We start from the raw sequence: 20680 nt of genomic DNA, 5'->3' as shown, positions 1-20680 counted from the left end.
GCTAGGTACTCTTGTCTTTCAGTAACACAGAATTTAATCTGCTTAGGAACCTGCTGTGTGTATTCAACACCATGTGTTCTATATGAATCAAGAGTGCATTTGTTGTTCTGGGCTGTATCAAGGGAAGTATATTTATAGCACTAGGGGTGGAAGAGTTGGATGCAAGTAATGGAAAAATCAAGTGTGTGCTTTGGAACAAGGCGCAAAAACAATTACGTCTGAACACTAAAGTTTCTTTAAAAACAACACAAGTACAGGTGGTGAATTCGGCTGCATTAGTACGAATGTTCTGTCTGGACAAGCATTTCAGCTTGCCAGACGGAACAATCTCCTATCTCCTCCCCCTTTCTATGCTGTTCTGGGGATTCTCCCAACCCTGCTAGATCCAATTGAGGGGAGAGGGAGGAAAGCCCCACTGGCAAGCAGAAGTCAAGCAGGACTTCCATTGATGGGGCTCCTTAGGTGAATCCCACCCAAAATGTGGAACTAGATGGCCTATTGGTCCGATCCAGCCGTTTTCTTCTTGGGTTCTTGTCTCTCCCTGCAAACTTCTACATGTTTACATATTCGTAATAGCATTTTATCTTGGGTTTTTTGAACTCTTGCAGTCCATCAGTTGATTTTATGAGAAGCAATAGATACCCATTTATATGCTAAAAGAAAACCATATTGTTTTATTCACCCTAGGACAGAAACTAATCTAAAACTCACTGAATCCCTTAATATCCTAAAGCCATTCCTTTTGTTCCTGGGTGGCATTTCTTCCAAGCATATGTACCTATTGGATTGAAAGCAAAAATTCCCACTAAAATGTGTTTTATAAGGGTTTGGAATTTTTAACATGTGGCGGCTTGTCCAGTTACTGATAAGCAAGTGCTACTTGTATATAGTAAAACCTGTATGAATAAGGATTGTGGTGTAATTCCAATTTACAGGCCACTTTTTTGCATAACCATATTCTTTTGAAATAGATAGCAACTAAAGATAGCAACTTCATGTCCTCACGAAGTATCAGGATTTACTTTCTTAATCACTCTCACCATAAAAGTAAAGTTGAAGAATGAGGCCATTATTTTAATGGTGTCTATAATGCAGCAGCTGATTGTGGGGTGAAGTGGAGGTGCTTACCTGACCACCTGGCAGCTGAGTTGCGGCTGCTTACAAGGAGGGGTGCACAGAGTCATTCCAGCAGACTTGTTGGTGCATTTACACTATGCCTCACCCCGGCATTATACTACAAGATCTGCTTTCACTGACTCCTACTAAGCAGCACAGACTGTCAATGGCATAGCTGATATGAGGCAAGTTGCTTTATTTGTGCCCTCAGATAATAAACCAGTGAAAAATCACACAAAAAGAAGCCAATGTGAGACTTCAGTTAGCTTTCACTTACATCAAAGAACAAAGCAAGGAAATGTTGCAGATGGAGACTTTATAAACGGCAAAACTACTGTTTGCCAAGTTTCTGTTTCATCTAGGAAGACCAAAGGAAGGACCGCTTTCCAATAGGCTTTCTAAGCATACATTTCTCTCAACTAAGCACTTTTAAATGTATAAATGGGTGAGTAAGTGTTGTTTTTCTGCTCTTTGACAATATTCTTTTGCACATTTCTTCCCAGGTTCTGAGTGGATCATCTCATCAGAGTTACCCAGCTGCAAGCTTTCAGGATTTCAACAATTGGGAATCCCTGATGAAAATCAAAGAAGGATTGCTAAGGCAAAAAGAGATTGTGATTGATCGGTGAGTAAACGCTATCTTACCTCTAGTTGCTTGGAGGTTGCCTTGTAAATTGGTTGAGTGTCCCAGAGACTGATTTCCAAAAATGATTATGTGCCCCCCCCCAACAAACATGAAAGATGAGTACAAGGGTTTCACATCCAATTTCATAAATAGCTGAACAGTAGAAATGACCAGGAGAAGGATTGAAAAAAACATCAGGTATCATCATGTTAATCAGTGGTACCAGGTATAGTTCTGGAATTATAAAGCTGCCTTTTATTGTGAGATGGTTGCTTCGTCTTGCCTCTGACTGTTCTCCAAGGTTGCTTTTCCCAAGCACTGCTGCCAGTCTTGTTTGACTGAGATACCAGGGATTGACTTTGGGATCTTTCATATACAAAGTATTAAGATATAGAACTTCTGGGTATCACACTTCAAAAAAGATATCATAGAGCTAGACATGGTAGAGAAAGGGACAGGGGTTTGAGTACCTTCCATATGAGGGAAAGCTGAAATGTTTGTGGACTTTTAATTATAACAAAAGAACAATTTGGGAAGGAAACTTGATGGAAGTTCATAAATAATGAATAGCGTTGAGAAAGAGAAACACTATTCCCTCTTAGTAAAAGAAAATTCAGCACATAACACAATTGATTCATGGCATTCTTGAGTCATGGAGAATTGATGAAACCGTTGTATTTGTCTCAGGAGTATTGCTTAATTGGGAATCTAACAGACAAAACAGAGTTAACAGGTGCACCCATGCTAGAGTTTACAGATTTCAGTGTGAGCAGGATGCAAAATTAGGAATGAGTCTCAAGTTTTTTACATTATGAATCAGTTACATATTGTGTATTGCATTCAAGTGCATGGAACCCCATATAGTAATTGTGAATACCATACAGTACCATACAAGAGCCTCTAATTTTCTAGTAAGTAATCAAATCTTGATATATTGACAGCATTTCCTGTTTAATATTCTTCTCCAGCTCTATGGCTCTCAGCAGAGTTGATGTATCTAGATCAGAGATTTTCAACCTTTTTGAGTCCACAGCTCCCTTGACCAACTACATTCTTTCTGCAGCACCCTGTGGGGCTCGGGAGCCCAGTTATGTTACCCCTTGCCTACAGAGCTGGCAGCCTCTCAACCTCTTTTGAATGTTTAGCCTCCTCTCCACTCTCCTTGGGAGTCCTCCAGGAAGCTGCTGCTGCCATCTCTGATCTCTGAGCTGCCCTTGCCCCAAAGAGCTTATAGCCAGGGCTGCTGCAGTAAACAGCTGTGCAAGCCTTGGGGAGGCAGAGACGTGAGAGGAGGGAGGGAAGGAAGGAGGGACAGAGGCCAGTATTGCCTGCTGCACCCCTAACCATCATTCAAGGTACCCCAGGATGCAACGGCACACTGATTGAAAACCACTGATCTAGAGGATTGATCTAGCATATTTGACATGAATATGTTATCCTTGCAATTTGTGCTTTCAAAATTGATGGCAGTCCCATCTTTAACAGATCCTAATCTCATCAAGGTTTTCACAGATGTCATGAGAGCTCTTTCTAGGTAACAGAAACAAATTCAAAGTTTTTTTCATTTGGTAGTTCCCATTTTTGTGTGTACTTCTATTGCTAAAGTCATAGGGTGAGGCCTATTGCACAGTGTTGTTTTATCAAAGGCTCACTAAGCTCCTTGTGGACTTTTAACTTAATTTGTGTAAAAAATGTTTGATACTGATGCCAAACAAGTTGCAAATTATACTTAGATGTTATAGTGGAATGGGTCCCTTTTCCTTTGTAACCCCTCATGGTCCCTTGGAAGGGGGTGGTGGCCCTGTATAGCACTCATTGTAATGTGACAAGCTACAATAAGTGTGATCAGAAGTGCTATGAGCTTGCATAGGGGTCCCCAGCCCCTTCTCACTTGCCTCAAAGAAATTCAAAAAAAGAAGCACAAATTAATACTGCTGGATTGGCATGTTGAGAATATGGGAACGATAAAGAGTCACATAGTAAAGGAATATGATTACCCCAGAAACTGCCAAAATAGGTGGGACTGAGTGGCAATTGAGCATATGCATTACTCAGAGAATTAACAATTAGTGGGTGGTATAAGAATGCTGTCAGTAAAATAAAATAAAATTCTTAACACTCCGGTCTGGTCATGTGTTTTGGTCCAGTGAAAGAGAGATAGGTTCATGACTCTTTGATGGATGAGTGAGCTCCTTTAAGAATATGGAGCTCACATTAATACTACATTTTATTTTAGGGGTAGTCTAGTTACAGTTTTTATAATGCATCAAGAAAGAAAAAGACAGACAGACAGAATTTAACAAATGTGTAAGCATTTTACTCCCTTCTGTCTAAGCTAGAGAAGGGCTATTTCTTGTTTTGTTTCATTCTGCTGTATGTGACTTCTTTTGATTAGTTAAAAATATTGAATACCAAATGACTTCATTTTTAACACTAGAGGGAGCAATGGATTCTTGTATGGTTTTAAGTAGTATATTTGCTGCTTCACTCTATTGAAAGCATACACACATTACAACTATTGTCTTGTAACACTTGGGATTGTTCTGACCTTGATTGGCCATTGCATGCTATGCATTTCCAACGCTCGTGCTGGCTGGCAGTGTCGGTTTGGCAAGGATTGCCTAGAATGGTAGTGTGAATAAATGCCAAATGCTAAATGTATGACATAACTCTCTGAAAATAATAGCACACTCATCAACAATTGCTACGTTCTTTTCTAAACAGCTTAGGGACACTCAAAGGGCTTTTAAGGGAAGGTAAATACAAAGCTTAGGATTTGAGGGAAGAGATCTCATTCCACAGGGCATAATGATGTTTGAAATCCTGAAACAGCTGCTGAATCCTTGGCTTAGTGCCACGATTAGAACTGTGGTTAACTAATAACTAATTCCCTGACCATTGAAATGGATACTTTTGGGGTTTGGGGTCTCGTGAACAAAATACTGTTTCATTACAAGGGTTAGAACCTTGTGCTGGGTATAACTTAATTCTGTACATGCCTACCCAGAAGTAAGTCTGATTTAAATTGCAGGTCAGATGGCAGCAAAATTGTTCAGAAGCAGGTATCTTTCATTCATATATATATATATATATATATATATATACGCGCGCGCACACACACACACACAGATGCATTTTGCAAATGAACTAAAACACATATTGCTTATTTTTGTTTGTTTTTTTCAGCCGTCTCAGGCTCAAATAGCACATGAAAAGCAGGTATGCACTACAACATTTTGTTGTGGTGTCCCAACTGTATCCTTAAAAGCCATGTAAGGTCATGGCCGTCACCATATTTAGGATTGTTATACGCTATGTGAAGAAATACTTTTGACAATCTACTTGAAATACCTGAAATTAACTAAAATTATGTTTTCTATTCCTGCTGTGCTAGTTGATGTAGAAAGACTATGTGGGGGCTAAAATTAATTCTGATCATATAGCTGTCAAATATGGCTGGCTGAGTTCTTGAAGATGTGCCATTAGTGCATGCAAACTGCATGTATAAACATGCTTTCTTTTATCATGCATTTATTTTTCAGGAGTTACACTGCAGTTGTAAAAGTTCTACATTCATATGTCTATATAAAATGTTTCTGAACTGACTCAAAATTAGATTCGAAACAGTTGAACTTTTACTGAACCATTTTTTAAAAAAATGTTTGTGTCTGAGCTGAAACTAAACTGGAAATTCTAAAAATGGTAATGAAGCTAAACAGGAACTGAACATATGTTTAATTGTTTAGTTTTTGGGTTTATGGATACGGAGGGAATGTTAGTTTTTACACTAACATTTGAACAGTGTTATCTAAAGCATATCTAAAGCAAATTAAAAAATGGGGAGCTTTTCTGAGTGACTGCTTTGTCTCACAAAATCTGAGTCCCTTTGAAGCTTATTGTACTGTGTTTTATTTATTTAGCAGAATTTGTATACCACTTAATTTTACATAAAACTGATAAGTGGTTTACAAAGAATATGTAAAAGTTAAATTAAATCCCATGCCGTGGGTTACTAAAATTGGAATAGGTAAAAAGATATGGCAATGTGACAAATGGTTTTACAATTTAAATATTTTTAAATGTTTAATTTTTCAGTGTCAATTTTCATACAGATAAGAAAAATAAAGATAGTTTTTTAAGAGGACAGAATACACACCACAATGACAATACATATTCTCAGCTCACTCGTTCAGTAAAAGTTCAGAAAAGTCTTGAAACAACTTACAATTTTAAAAATTCAATATAGAGTACAATATTAAACATGGATTCAATACAGAACTATATATTTATCTGTTATTACTAATTTTCTAAAAGGGCAATTCTTCCTCTCAGTTTGGCTTGTTATTTACACTATAAAAATGTTTCTTGACTTAAAAGTATAATCTAAGCATTTGGATGCAAAGGACTGCATCTAAGTCATACTCAGAACAGATCCACTGAAATACATGGTCTTAAGGCTCATTGAAAGGACGCAGGTGGCGCTGTGGGTTAAACCACAGAGCCTAGGGCTTGCTGATCAGAAGGTCGGCGGTTCGAATCCCTGCGACGGGGTGAGCTCCCATTGCTCAGTCCCTGCTCCTGCCAACCTAGCAGTTCGAAAGCATGTCAAAGTGCAAGTAGATAAATAGGTACCGCTCCGGCGGGAAGGTAAACGGCGTTTCCGTGCGCTGCTCTGGTTTACCAGAAGCGGCTTAGTCATGCTGGCCACATGACCTGGAAGCAGTACGCCGGCTCCCTCGGCCAATAAAGCGAGATGAGCGCCGCAACCCCAGAGTCGCCCACGACTGGACCTATGGTCAGGGGTCCCTTTACCTTTATCTTTTAAGGCTCATTGGTTTCATTAAATCTGCAACTTTGTCAGATACAAATATTACTCAAAGTGTGGATACTATTGGCAGGAGTCAAGTATAACTTTTGGTGATGAGACTATATTATGGGGCACAAAAGCTAACTGTTTTTAGTTTAATCGTTACAGAGATTGGTTGTTGCCACCTTACACACATGTCTGAAGAAAGGAAAGAGAATCAAATGACCCAGTAAACATTCAGACCAGTGATACCCAACCAAGCATTTTGAAAGTTCACAATTGCACCCATGCTGTTGTGACCAACTATTTAGAGAAGGCTTCCCATCTATGGAGCATATGAGTTCAATATAGCATATAATTCAAAAAAGATGGGTTGTGTAAGAAGTAATTTCTACTCTATAAGGGGTATGGAGGGTTAAATGGGAGAATGATCAAATGAAGAGGTGGAAAACTGGAGGTACCATTAGGGTGGAAAAATAGAAGCTGATAATTGGAAGAATGTAAGACAAAAAGAGAGGGGAAATACTGCAAATGTTGGAGAGAGAGAAATTATTGGTTTGAATGTTGCAAAATAAGGATTCCACTTTTGTATGTAGACTCAGATCACTACATAGCAGAGACTTGAGGTCTTACTATCTGGAATGTATTGGAAAATGTTAGAATTACCTGCAGACTGGCAGACAGCCGAGTATATAGTTTCCATTGCTGCACTCTGACTAGGCTTGTGAGATCACCATGCTATCTTTTTTTAAAAGCAAAGCCCTATCATTGTGTGGTTATACAGTGGATTAATAGCAACAGCTGTTGGAGTAACAAAGGATTAAAGCAACCATACAACATTATCAGCAATGAAATGTACGTGGCACAAGGCCTTTTATTGTCAGATAACTCCAGAGATTTATAGGATTATATGTATGGTAGGGAATGTTTTTGCAGTTCATTTTGGCATCCTTTCTGAATACTTTGACAACTTTTTAAAGCTCATGTTAGATTTACTGTGAGAATTAATACTGTGAAATATAATTGCATACGAAATAAATGAAACATTTTTGTTCTATTTTTTTGCAAGCAACTTTCAGTATAGTTAAGTTAATATGTGCAAGTAACAGCTGGTTATGCAAATATTGCATTGAATTCACCTATAACAAAATGGAATAGTCAGGTATATTGAGCCATTGCATATTACAGGGGATGGTTGAAGCCTTCACTGAATCAAACAGTTTTCTATTGGCATATGGACGCCGATTGTATACAGTCCATCATATTTTAACAAAAGTGACATATAGTCCCAAGTCTTCAATTTAGAGTTCTGATAGCACTGTGAAGGCATACAAGGCCTCCATTCACCTTAGGAGGAGCTGCAAGTGATCTGCTTCAGTTCACAAAGAGCTGCCAAATGCACTGAAGGGAATCAGGAGGTCCCCACAGGCAGGAATCTTCTATAGCCACACTAGAGCTAATGTACTCATACCAGAATGTTGATCTGCTCATGGCAGTTTCACTTCCATAGTTAATACAAAGTTGTGGAACAACTTTGAGATGAATCGACAAGAGGGTGAAAATGGAAATACTGGGAAGCATGATTCAAGTTTCATGCGTTCTTTCTTTGTTTCTGTTCTTTCTCTTATGAATTACAGGCAGAACCAGCAAATTAACCTTTTATATCAGAAAATAAGGGAGAATGAACTCCGAGCTCAGCAAGCAAGGCTCGGGCATATTGTGAATTGTGAAGACCCTTACATGAGTAGTTTCCAGGTACGAATTATTATTATTTTTAAATCATCAGGATAGTCTGCACACATCTGTTATTATGAAGGGCAAGCCCAGACTCATCTCATAGTAACTTGTATTACATTTGGAGAAATGCAAAAAAGGTTTTGCCTTCCAGACAAATCAAATTATGGTTAAATACATAACCGTATTGGAGCAGTTCTTATATATTGATAATAGTTTAAAATCAATTCAGTGCATGTGTTGTTACTACCCCCTTGCATTTCAAAACTAGTATCTCGTTACATTTTATAAGCTTGGAATTTAAAACACCTCAGATACAAAAGTGAAGAGATACATATTAATGAAATAATTATTTGTGTTGCATCATGAAAGAATCTGAGCAGCTGTACTATTTCAGAATGTAGGTTAGAGGTTTTATTGTTGATGAACAATTTTGCCATTGGATAACCTTTTTGACTAGATTAGGCCTGAGCACAATCCCCCCCCCATAAGGTTAAGTTTTGTGTTTGGAGGGGAGGACTAAAGGTGGGAGGGAGTTGACCTGACATGGTTCGTTGTACATGTTGAATTGCATAAAAATGAACTGCCAAACTCATTTTCATTTTTGTTTCATGCTCAGATGCATATTTTTTTATTTGTAAAACTACTTATAGACCCCGTCCCCTACATAAAATATCAGTGCACTATACAACAAAATATGCAAGTACAACATAACATAAAATACCACAAAATACAAATAATATGCTGGGATATCAGCTGGAAACTGGATGTGTGCTATAGCTCAATATTACAAACAATAGGTTCTTTGTTGTCCACTTCTGTACGTTCATTACTTAAAACAATATAGCATTCAATATGTTGTACTCTTGCTGAGTTGGCCACTCTGATCCAGGTGAAAGGTTTAGAACAGCATCTTCTCATCTGTTCCCATTCCTTCCTTTCCTTCTTCAAAGCAGCCTCAGTATGAGAGCACAGCGATGCAGGCTCAATTTGCAGAGAGATCTGTGGCCCACTGTGAAAGGGACGAGCTGGAACGAAAGCTTGCAGCAGTGCAGAGTAAGGAGCTACAACTCAGTGAGTTTCTCAAACAAATGGCAAACAAATCCAATGAAGATAAAAAGAAGATGGAAGAAAAGGTGGGTCTTGCATTGACTTTTCCCAAATGGTTTTATTGCTGAAACAAGAACATATATTTCTCAGACAAGTTGGCTGTACTTAAGGCTTCAGAATGATCCATAGCATCTTTTTTTCTATATGACTCACAGGGCTGATACTACCATTTTATACAGCTTTATTCCTCTGGAGGGGAAACTTTTTTTTTACTGGAGCTGCACTGCATTATCTTGGAGGATGGGACAGGGTGAATGTGTGTATTTAATTTACTTGCACCTTAATCCCTCCAGTGTTACAATTGCTCTTAGTTTTTGAATTGTTAGAGCACAGAAATCATAGAGACTGAGGAAAAGTACAATTTGAGAGATTTTAGAGCAGTGCCAATTGTAGTGCATTTCACCTTATCTATTGGAGCCTCTTTCATGACCACACTACAATTAAAAAAGCCAAAATGGCAGCTAATGCAACAGCCTTTGGAACCAAGACTAGATCAGTTCTGCACATTATGAAAATGAAGCAAATAATTGCTAATGTTGTTCTCCCAAGCTGTGGAAGAAAAGGAGTTATGTAAGGCACAACCCCTCCCCCCAAAAAACCAACTTAAAGAAACAAAAACTTTAAAAAACCAGCTATTACGAAATCTTCTGACGGATGTTAGTTTTGGATCATGTGCTGTTTGGATTAGGAGTATGGATTTGAAACTTTTCTTATATCTATGGCAGTCATACATCCAAGAAATAGGCCCATAGGACATATTTTGGAGAAGTTTGTGAGCCTCATTAGTGACCATTATAATTCCTTAGTTCCTCCTTATTTATCCTCTCACTTCTATTCCTGGCTGAACCTCACTCCTGGAAAGGTATTTGTGTATGCATTCAAAGGCCATGCCTAGCATGGATATTTCACATGCGGCCTTGCTTATATAATATGATACAAGCTACAGAATATGGAAGCAAGTTTCAAACTCTCATAGTGAGTAGTAACCAAAAGTCTACAAGACTTTTGCAGTAGCAAACGATTAACATGAGCAGGGCTTCCTTATCCTGTAGACATTTTCTCACAGAGGCTCTTGCTCACATTTCCACATATGGGGGGGGGGGTGGGCACAAAAAAATGTGGTTGACTGCTGTATGTACAAGATACTGGTAGGGATTATGTGTGAAACTGCCCACGGGTCTAAAGCTCAAATCCATACAATCACAGAAGCAAAATTTTTAATTGCTCTATTTTGGAACAAAGAAAAAAGCAAACCAATCACTTGTGTTTATATATATGTTTTGTGGTTTCCGAACTGCTGGTTTAAATAAAGGAAAAGCATCTTTAGATAAACACACATCTAACTACTTTTAAACAGTAAATAAATGTTTAGCTATGGAAATAGTCAGCAAGAGCTCTTAGCTTTTAAAAAGATAAATGACCTATAACAATCCATTTATCTTTTAAATAAAAACAGTTCTACTCCCTGCTGAGAAAATAACTTTCAGAATCTGCTGAGTTTTAAGTATCAAAGAAATCTTTCAAATTACCTTGTGCATATTTGATTCCGACCTCAAAGAATGAGATGCAATATTACTCTCTTTTTAGCTCAAAACTAGAGACAGGTACATAAGCAGCCTGAAAAAGAAATGCCAAAAAGAATCAGAGCAAAACAAAGAGAAACAGAGAAGAATTGAAACTCTTGAAAAGTACCTGGCTGACCTGCCAACACTGGATGATGTTGAAAGTCAAAGTAAACAGGTAATTTGTGTTTCACCTAGAGCTTTTGCTAAATGCGTATTATGAATTGCAGAACATAATACTTGCTCACAATGTCCTTGGGTAAACATTAAAAGGTCATGACCGCCTGTAACATCTCTGCATAAGCCCTGTAGAAGTGATTGAGTGCTGCCCCAAAGCTCCTACACAGATCTCATAATGTTCTAGTGAATTGTGCTCAATGATTTAATAAGAAATTTGCAGTTGCCAGAACTCGAAGGTTAAATTTGTAGCTCTTCATCTATATTCTGTTCCTTTTCTGTTAAGGAAGAGAACAAATAATTATGAAAAACAGTATCTGGTTTCTTTTGTTCTTGACTGGCATAGTAATACATTAAGATTTTTTTATAATCATCATCATCAGACACATATCTAAGAAAAGTCAGCAGAAGTGAGAGCCTTTGTTATGCATAATTTAAAAAAAATCAAAATGCAATGTAATTAATAAATTCAAGGAGACTGTTGGTTTGATCCATGATTGCAGATGTTTTATAAAACGAGAGCCCAAAAAAGGAACACCCTGGAAACAAAAAAAGGGAGATGAAGCTTCAGAAACATGCTTAAAGTGGAACCATTTATTGAAAGTTCAGTGTGCCTGCTGCATTTTGATCTATTCCCTCCTATTTTGATGAAACCTGTTTTGAACAAATGACTACAATATGTGGAATACAATTTCTAAATGGTTTTGCTCCTGAATAAAGTTATATTCCGAAACACATTGACAATGTTCCATTTTCTAATAAATTTTAAACTGTTCCATTTCTAACACCATGTTGAAGCTTTGACTCCCTTTTTGTTTGTTTCTGCTTCTCGAAGCAAACCTCCTGAGAATGGTAAAGTGTGATTGATCCATGACCTTCAGAGGTCCTGGAAACATTGCTCTTTGCCCCAGTCTCTCCCCCCACCCTACCCTTTGTGAAATCTCCAATTTGCAAACAATATGATTCTTGAAGCATGTTAAAGAATACCATATGACAAGAAATAGGAAAAGAAATAGTTCATGATCATTTAGCACTGAGATGCAATAAAAAAGTCAGACACATCAAAAGAACTGCAAATATAACTCAATGTATCATAGTACACGGATCATTTTAAAATAACAAAAAAATACAGTCTTGAATGAAAGGAGGAAGGAGGAGGAAATACAACTCAAACAACACTTTGAGTTGCCAATAAAATATTGTAAAGCTGGATTCAGATTATGTAGTATTTAAGTCTTGTTTATATCAGGGCTTATGCATATGATTTTAAAAAATTAAATCCTCCAATCATCAGTGGGTCTGGATGAAAAATACTCTGATAAACGTGTCTAAGCATCTACTGTACTTCGAATCATACATCAGTGGAATATCCATCCACATAGAAACAAAATGCACCCCATTGCCTATTATAATACTTGCCACTGAAGAGCAACATATGGTTACAAAGCACCTGACAATTCAGTGTCTTGTTATACACATCAGGAAGTTCAGTTATATTCTGTTCTATTAACCCAGTATTGTATTACTGTGTTCGAAAGCATTGTATGAATAAATTAACAACACCACCACCACTTTGTTGGTTATTTGATCTACAGTAAACATGCTTCTATATAAAAATATTTATATTTGCTTCTATATAAAAAATATTTTGCCTTCTCTCTAGCTTCAAGTTCTTGAAGAAAAGAACAAGCAGCTGAAAGCTACTTTGGCTGAGCTCGAAAAGGCTCTAGAAGAGTCCAAAACACAGTGTAAAGAACAAGAATTGCAGCTAGTTTGTCAAAAGAAGAAAGAAAAAGAATTGGTAACAGCAGTGCAGAGGTATGAATAATTAACTTGATCTGTCGTTTATGACTCTCTAGGATCTTTCTATTCCCTTCTGCGTCAGTTCAGTTTTGGTGAACAGATTCACGCGAACTCTGTTGTAATGTCAAACGCCAGACTGCACTACACAGAAGGCAATGATGCAGTATGTTGCAAAGCACAACTGAGATGTGTCAGACTACAGCAATATCATTTTTAATACGTGGGCAATGTTGAATTGCTGCTTTTAGGGAAAGAGGGTTGAAAATGAGAAATATGAGGTTGAGCTGAGAAGGATGTAACAGAAAGCCTGTCTGGTTGCTGAGGAGTGAGGTCTGCTAACTAATGATGTACTTGTCTAGAGTAGGGACCTTGAACTGTTCACTTGTGGACCAAATCAATCTCATAGAAAGATGCCATCTGGTCGCAGAAATCTTGTTGAAGGTATTAGAAATTCTTCAGGTACTATTCCTGCCACCACTTATATCTTAATTTTAGGCATGTCAAAGCTGTCGTGTAAATTCAAAGTCTAGTTTTGCTGTTTGAACTACAAACAAGAGGAAATAAGGGGGACTTGTCTGCACAGTAGCTTAGGAGCACACAAACATCCCTTGCTGTTTCCTGGTTAAGGGGAATCACACCAAGCAACCACATTTGCAGTTTCCCGAATGAACAGTCCCTACAGCTGACATATTCTGGCTAGAAAGTTGCAGGGCATCTGCCTAAAGTTAATGGTACAATGGAAACATTCCTACTTACCATAACAAGTTCCAGAGGAGCATTCAGGTGTCATTTGTGCCATATGTTTCCCCAGTTAGCATCAGTAGGGCAGAGACACCATGACAAGCATTAACCCACTGACCACTTGGTTGGTGAATGCGAAATCAAAGGAATGAACATTCCATTCTGGTTGATGGGTAGAAAGAGTGCAGTCTGGTTACTGTAAGTTAGTTTTGCCTTGGGGATCAAATTCTTACTTAGTTGTTAACTCCTTGAATGGCTTTGTATATATTACTGTCTCTGATCTGCCTTAATAGCTGCAACTGTTCCACAATGGATTTGTAGTTACAAAGAAACAGAAAGCAGGAAAACAATTCGAGATGAATGTTAAAATGAGAGAATGTCACTACAGCACAGACTAATTTATTTAGAATTGTTGTATTTAGAATATATTGTTTTATAAAAGGCTTTTAAAAAGCAAAAGCTAAAGGAGCACTCATTTGAAATTATGCAATAAAGGTAATGGAAGCCATTTTAGAATTTAATTTCCAGCAGTCTGAAACATGTGACATGACCCTGCGTTGCTTTAAAGTGCATGCCACAAAAGCTTTGTTCAAATGATGAAAGGTTAGGTATTTGGGACAGTTAGCCAGATCACTGGGTGCATTGTTTCCATCTTACATCTGGTACCTATTGCATTTGTGAGTGTGTAATCCACCAGGGTGGCTTTGCAGTCTCCTGAAAGTCTATAAATATTTGAAGCAGAGTCTTGTTTCTAAATTTAAACAACAATTGTCATTGTCATCATTCGTGTTTTCATTTTTGAAAGATGAGGCGGAGGGAAGCAGAAGTGTGATTCTTCCCTGTGCTGGGGCATTTGAGTGTTGTTGACAGGGGTAGGTTACCCAGGACTCTGCGTAACCAGAGATTGGGGAAATTTCTGCTGACCCCAGGCAGCTAGTCATCTGGAAGCCTGATTTCAGATATCCACCAAGTTATTATGCAATTCTAGTTAATCTCTTGTAACACTGAGGCAGCCAACGTAGTGCCCTCTAGAAGGTTTTGGACTCCAATTCCCACCAGCCTCAACCAGCATAAGTAGTCAGGAATGCTAGACGTTGCAGTCGCAACAGCATCTGGAGGGTACCATCCCTGCTATAAAGGGCTGTAGGTTCTGATGGCACTCTCAGAGGAAGAATTGGCTGTCTACAGGATCATTTCTTAAAATGAACCTGTCAACATAAATGTGCAAACCCACTCCAATAGCATGCATTAACCATAAAACATCTCCAAGAATGAATCTGTGTACGGAATCTTTCACTTTTGCAGAGCTTAACTTATTTCCTGCACAGGATTTGACTCTGGAGTTTTGGTATGCAATTTCTGCTTTTCTTTTTGCCTTTTCAAATCCAAACTACAGCCTGCAACAGAAGGTAGAAAAATGCCTGGAAGATGGTGTCCGCCTTCCTATGTTGGACACAAAACAGCTTCAGAGTGAAAACGAAAGTCTCAAAGAGAAAAATGAGAAAGCTAGCAAGGTACATTCATTAAACTAGGATGATCTACCTGTGTCTGAAGAGTTCTTTTTGCTATTGATGTTTGCTGTTACTATATTGTCAACCTATTGTTGTGTCTCCCTACCCCAATATATGTTTCCAACAGCAGCCAGTGAAGTAATGGCAGGTGCCACTGGGTGGCAGTAAAGATGGGAGGATAAAATATCCCCAGAAATAGTAATGTAGAGAGTCAGACCATTGGCCCATCTAGCTCCGTACTGTCCACACCCAGGGGGTGGGAGGTTGCAGTTGAGGTCAAGCACATGTAATTATGCAGTTGCTGATTGACTACTTGCCCCCACTAAGCAGTTGTGCACTTAGGCAGGGTAGACCAAGACACCCTCTGTCTCCACCACTTTCCAACCATTTCTGAGCACGTTTTCCCCCTACCCCATAACTGCCCCCACAGCATCATAAGGCTTTTCTTGTTACTAATTTCATTCCTGATCTCGCAGCATCCTAAGTTGTTGTGTTTTTTATAGCAGTGCAAGTCCTTTGCGTCCATTCCCAAGCTTACAACAAATTAGATACCTTGACCTCACAAAAATTTGACAGATACATCAGAGATACAAAGAGCCTTTTTGTGTGTTCTTCTCCTAACAGGTCATAGACAATCAACAGAATCAGATTGCCGAGATGACTTTAGAGATTCAGGTAATGAATTGTGTTTTTAAGGCGTTTAACCTTAGCCTTACTATTGATGAAGATGCATTCGCTCCATGAAAAGAAGGGTTGGCCTTAGGAGCTTTATGAAACAGCAGTTAATCTACAATATTGCACTGTTTAATGGTAGTTGTGCTTTTATTTGTAATCTGCTTTGGGTTCTCAAGACAGAATGGCTTCATATAAATGCTCTGAATACTTGAATGATGCCACAACCTTCACATAAACATAATGGAGGGAAGAAGAAATGCATGACAAGAATTAAAGCTGAAGTCTAGGGCTAGGGAATGTTAGGTTTTCAACACTGCAATTTGGTGATACACTGTGATGTTGAAAGGGTGGAATAAGCTGCATTGGCCCCAGCTCTGCGAGGCACTGGAGTGAAACTGTCACCACCGCTGCTGAGGTGGTTTCATCCTGGGGCCAGAGCCAATGCAGCTAGAGGGGTGGGCTCCCAGGTCTAGGAGAAAAGATGCAGCCCACCCTCCTGGGCAAAGGCAGCTGGACAGCGGTGCCTTTCAGGCCCCATTCTCAGGGTTCCCTCTGCTTTCGCACAGGTGGGTTACCTATCTGTCCCATTCGAAGGCAGCAGTGGATGAGGCCACCACCTTGGCAGCTGCCTGTGAGAGGTGGGGGGGGGGGGTTGATCAGCTGAGAAGCAGGCTGCCTTCAATTGCCCGCTTCTCAGCTATTCAAGCCCCTGTGGGGCTTTGTTAACTTGCTCAACTGAGTAGAGCAGTTTAAAGAAGCCGTCTGCTGGTGGTATGGGAGCCAGAGGGCTGTTTCACCCAGCGGTATATTGCAGGTGAAACAGCAGTCGCTCCGGAGTCTCTCTGGAGGCAGGGGGAATCGGGAGCAGCTGCTGTTTCACCCGCGATATATCGCTGAGTGAACAGTCATTGCTGTCTGGCCCTCATACCGGTCCTGGGTGATACATTGCCCAGGCCTGTCTGGCACTTACTTGTTTCAGCCACCTTTAAAACGCAGGCAGAATCATGTGCACATAGGAAGTATTTCTTCACCACTGGAGCCCATGGGCCTGCTGCCCTCATCCAGCTGTCAAAACAAGCTGAGGCAGCAGAAGCAATACACCCCTTTCCCCCTTATTCATACCAGAAGACCATCAAGGGAGCTTCTAGCAATCATAACATCAGCACAAAAATTATGTATGAACACTACAAACTGAACAAAATAATAAGGGGGGTGTTACTGGGTTGTTGTTTCATTTTGATTGTGTTATGTTGATCTTGTTCTGTGAACCCCCCTGAGACCTCTGGGTATAGGGTGGCATACAAATTCTATAAATAATAAAGGCAAAGTGTGGATAAACCTTCAGACAAGACAGGCAGGCATGCAAAATATATTAGTATGATCAAGTTTTGATGAGACAAGTGATTTTTTAAACCAAACGATAACATATGTGAGCAGGTCTTTAATTAATAATCTACAAACTGTTTAATGGAAGCATTATAAAATGCAACAAGGAATGTTAGAAATATTACTTTTAAAATTGATAAGAAAAAACCAACGTAGAGAAGCTGTCTGGTGATTGACCATGTCCCAAAACAGTAAAAGATTTATTCAGAAATTACACAAACACTAAATTTCCTTGAACAATTGTTTGGGTGTCATTTCTTTGGATTATTTCAGAGGTTCAACTCATCTGGAAATAATCTCAGGTTGAATTTATTGTGAAAATGGCTCCTTTGCACAGCTGAAACATGCACACTGACAGGAGACTAGGCCTGGATGACATATCACCCAGGACTGGTAAGAGGGGCAGAGCACGATGGCAGCTTTATCTGGCAGTATATCGCAGGTGAAACTGCCACTGCTCCTGAGTCCCTCTGCTGCCAGGTACCACCATCACACTCTACCCCTCATACTGCAGAGGGAGGAGCAAGCTGCATCAACAGCTGATACAACTTGTTCATTTCTTGGCTTCTTTAAACTGCTCTGCTGAGGCATGGGTTTGCACTCCTTAGCAAAACAGTTTAGCAGAGCTGGCGTGGGGGCTCTGCTAAACTGCTCCTGTCCCCCCTCAGTTGAGGAACCCCAATACCTCATGCACAAGCTGGGAACAAGCTGTGCCATCCCCCAGCCCACTAGGGTGAAACTGCCTTGCGGGGCTGGGGCCAATGCAGCTTGTTGTTTCAACATCACAGTGTATCACCAGACTGTGATGTTTGCCTTGTGATATATTGCCCAGCCCTGTATGAGACCAATTTAAACGTTCAGCTGGTTGTTCTAAAAAAAATGTACCTGTGTGACTCAGGTTGGAGTTGCTTCATTAGTAGGAACAGTACTTCAACAGTCTTCTTGGAGTCAGTTGGAAAGAGTAAGATGTCATCAACGTATTGATGATACTGAAGTCCAAATCCCAAAATCTTGTCTCCCAGCGGTTTCATATGGATGTTGATCAGCATAGTGGAAGATGGATCCCCTTGTGGACACAATAGGCTAATGTTCAAGATGCAAAACAGAAGTCTGTTAGTACTGTCCTAAGAAATTCTCCTGCCAAAAGGATTAGAGCATGGCAAAGCAAGACCCATCTGAGCCAGGCAGCCCATACCATGGTCAGTGGTACTGAAGGTGATTGAAATGTCCAGCAGAAGCAAAAGGAATGCATTCCTCCTGTTTGGTTTCCAACACAGGTTGTCCAGTAGAACAGCCAAGACACACTGTATCCTGTAATTAAGATTGAAGCCAAATGAAAAAAGGATCCATTTCATCCAGGAAACCCTACATATCTGATTTATGTGAAGTTATCCGTGCATAACATCGCATAGATAAGTTTTCTGTACACGTTCCACCTTACTTTTAGATTGAACTTCGTAATTCTATGGTATGATTGTAGATCTTTATTAAATGCCAGATAATTAGTTTGATCTTGTAGTTAATAAGGCATGTCCCATAAAGTATATTCCCAAAATGCCACTGTATGTTACAGTAACGCGTGAAATCCCTCCCAAGCATTGCCTTTTGCTAATCTGAAACATAAAACTGAACATACTTTCCCAAGACATGGTATCCTGTAGCAGAGTAATATCATAGCACAAGTCTAAACTCCAATTTTATTCAGAGGGAATTTATTGCAGTCAACTGGAAATGGACGCTAGGCTTTGCTTAAGGATGCAGTCATCAGAGTATATGGGTAAACCTCAGCACACAATAATACAGCATGCTTGGATGGAGAATAACATAAAGTAGGGTAAATCCCCTTTGAAAGCTTTACAAGAGGAGAATGAGTTGGAACTTGTCATCCTTTGCAGCTTAACTTTTATTAATGCCTAGAGTACAACAATTTGAACACTCTAGATTCCAGCCAAATAAAACCAGCAAAGCACAAGCATGGATATATGTGATATTGCAGTTGACTAACCTACACGTTGAGCAGAAGAAAAAAATAACTTCTGTCAAAGTAGGAACAGTTATATTACATGGCTACATTTCTCAAAACCTAGCAATTGTATACTAAACATCAAGTCAGCACTTCGTGCAAAGTAGGAGTGATGTTTAGCTGTTTTTAAAAGTTATTTATATTACTTGTGGGTTATATAAATATCAAGAAATGGCCAGTTTGCTGAATGATGAGAAGAGGAGCAGGGTTGTGGGAAAGAACCTGAATAGCTAAGCTGACAGTGGTAGGCAAACAAGCACCAGAAGCAAGCAGGATACGTTGAGAGGAAATTGTGGGCAGGGAGGGACAGCATGAAGAGAAGCAAGGACTAAGGGGAAAGAGGGACCTTGGTCTAGAAGCAAATCAGTTCCTCTTTCCTTTTCCAAGGGCTGTTGAGGTCAGGGGATCCGCATTACTCCAGCCATGGCTCATGGCACTGCAGCATGCAGGGATCCTAACCATGGTTGACTTGAGTCTCTTGGGACCCAAACTAATTGCTGCTCAGCTCTCAGAGACTATGAAGCAATTAATTCACAGCCAGGAAATATTGTGTCCCCACCCCTCCCCAATATCTGAAAGTGTTAAAAGCCAGAAACTGAACTGTAGAATTGGTAGCTGTATTTCTGTCCCATGGTGTGAAGCTTTGCTGTATTTTAAATAATGGGAAACTAAACTTGAAAAGAATTCCATCCTGCTAGTCATGGATTAAATTAGCATATATTTGACACTTTGTGGTTAAGATATGTAATAAAAAAAGGAAGAAAGTTTGGAACAGATTGTGTTGAACAATAATTTGAGACACAGTGCAGAATAAGGCTATTTAAAATTCATTGGTGGTATTTTTCCAGCTAATTTGAACCTCTCAAAAAGTATGATTTGGACAGATGAGTGGATCTTTTGTCTTCTGAGATTTTCAGTCCTGGATTTCAAGAAATGATTGATACATAACACACACACACACACACACACACACACACACACACACACACGGCTGCTGCAAATGTGAGGGAGAAGTGCTCTTAGTCAGACAAACCCTTTACCTGCCAGTTGTCCAGAGGGCTTTGCAAACTAAGCCCACACTTGGACACCTTTGGGGATTTCAGAGACTGCCCTGGTTCCTTTGAGCACTGCAGAAGTAAAAAATGAGGGTGGGAGTGGAAAGCTGACCCACCATGAACGACCATCTCGCCCTAAAGGATCCTCTATGGGTATTGGATCTCCAGTGCTTGACTGAGGGGACCTCTCATTCCCCATAATTCAGTTTCTCATTTGGCAATTGTAAATTTAGATGCAAAAAGAATGCATAACATACAGTGGTACCTTGGGTTACAGACGCTTCAGGTTACAGACTCCGCTAACCCAGAAATAGTACCTCAGGTTAAGAACTTTGCTTCAGGATGAGAACAGAAA

At 39.5% G+C, this 20680-nt stretch overlaps 1 protein-coding gene and 1 long non-coding RNA gene across 9 annotated transcripts in view; one reads left to right on the top strand and one right to left on the bottom strand.

Moving 5' to 3' along the window:
- CEP85L (centrosomal protein 85L) overlaps positions 1 to 20680 on the top strand; it is a 98594-nt gene that overhangs the window by 67280 nt on the left and 10634 nt on the right. For 4 of the 8 annotated variants that reach the window (XM_083608527.1, XM_083608530.1, XM_083608529.1 and 1 more), the window contains 7 exons: positions 1620 to 1741; positions 8186 to 8303; positions 9236 to 9418; positions 10980 to 11132; positions 12795 to 12949; positions 15072 to 15189; positions 15811 to 15861. In XM_083608527.1, coding sequence (XP_083464653.1) covers positions 1620 to 1741; positions 8186 to 8303; positions 9236 to 9418; positions 10980 to 11132; positions 12795 to 12949; positions 15072 to 15189; positions 15811 to 15861 — 900 coding nt within the window. The remainder of the gene's footprint in view (positions 1 to 1619; positions 1742 to 8185; positions 8304 to 9235; positions 9419 to 10979; positions 11133 to 12794; positions 12950 to 15071; positions 15190 to 15810; positions 15862 to 20680) is intronic. The other 4 variants (XM_083608528.1, XM_083608532.1, XM_083608534.1 and 1 more) reach the window with 1 other exon arrangement.
- LOC310760349 overlaps positions 11481 to 20680 on the bottom strand; it is a 37140-nt gene continuing 27940 nt past the window's right edge. The window contains exons 3-5 of the long non-coding RNA XR_014546906.1: positions 18443 to 18558; positions 18133 to 18330; positions 11481 to 17168 (exon numbers count right to left, since the gene is read on the bottom strand). This is a non-coding gene — a long non-coding RNA (uncharacterized lncRNA). The remainder of the gene's footprint in view (positions 17169 to 18132; positions 18331 to 18442; positions 18559 to 20680) is intronic.

The sequence above is a fragment of the Podarcis filfolensis genome (genome assembly GCF_964270895.1).
Source record: "Podarcis filfolensis genome assembly, chromosome: 3".
Taxonomy (NCBI): Eukaryota; Metazoa; Chordata; class Lepidosauria; order Squamata; family Lacertidae; genus Podarcis; species Podarcis filfolensis.
Note: the sequence above shows the minus strand (reverse complement) of the source record. Positions and strands in the feature narration are given on the sequence as shown.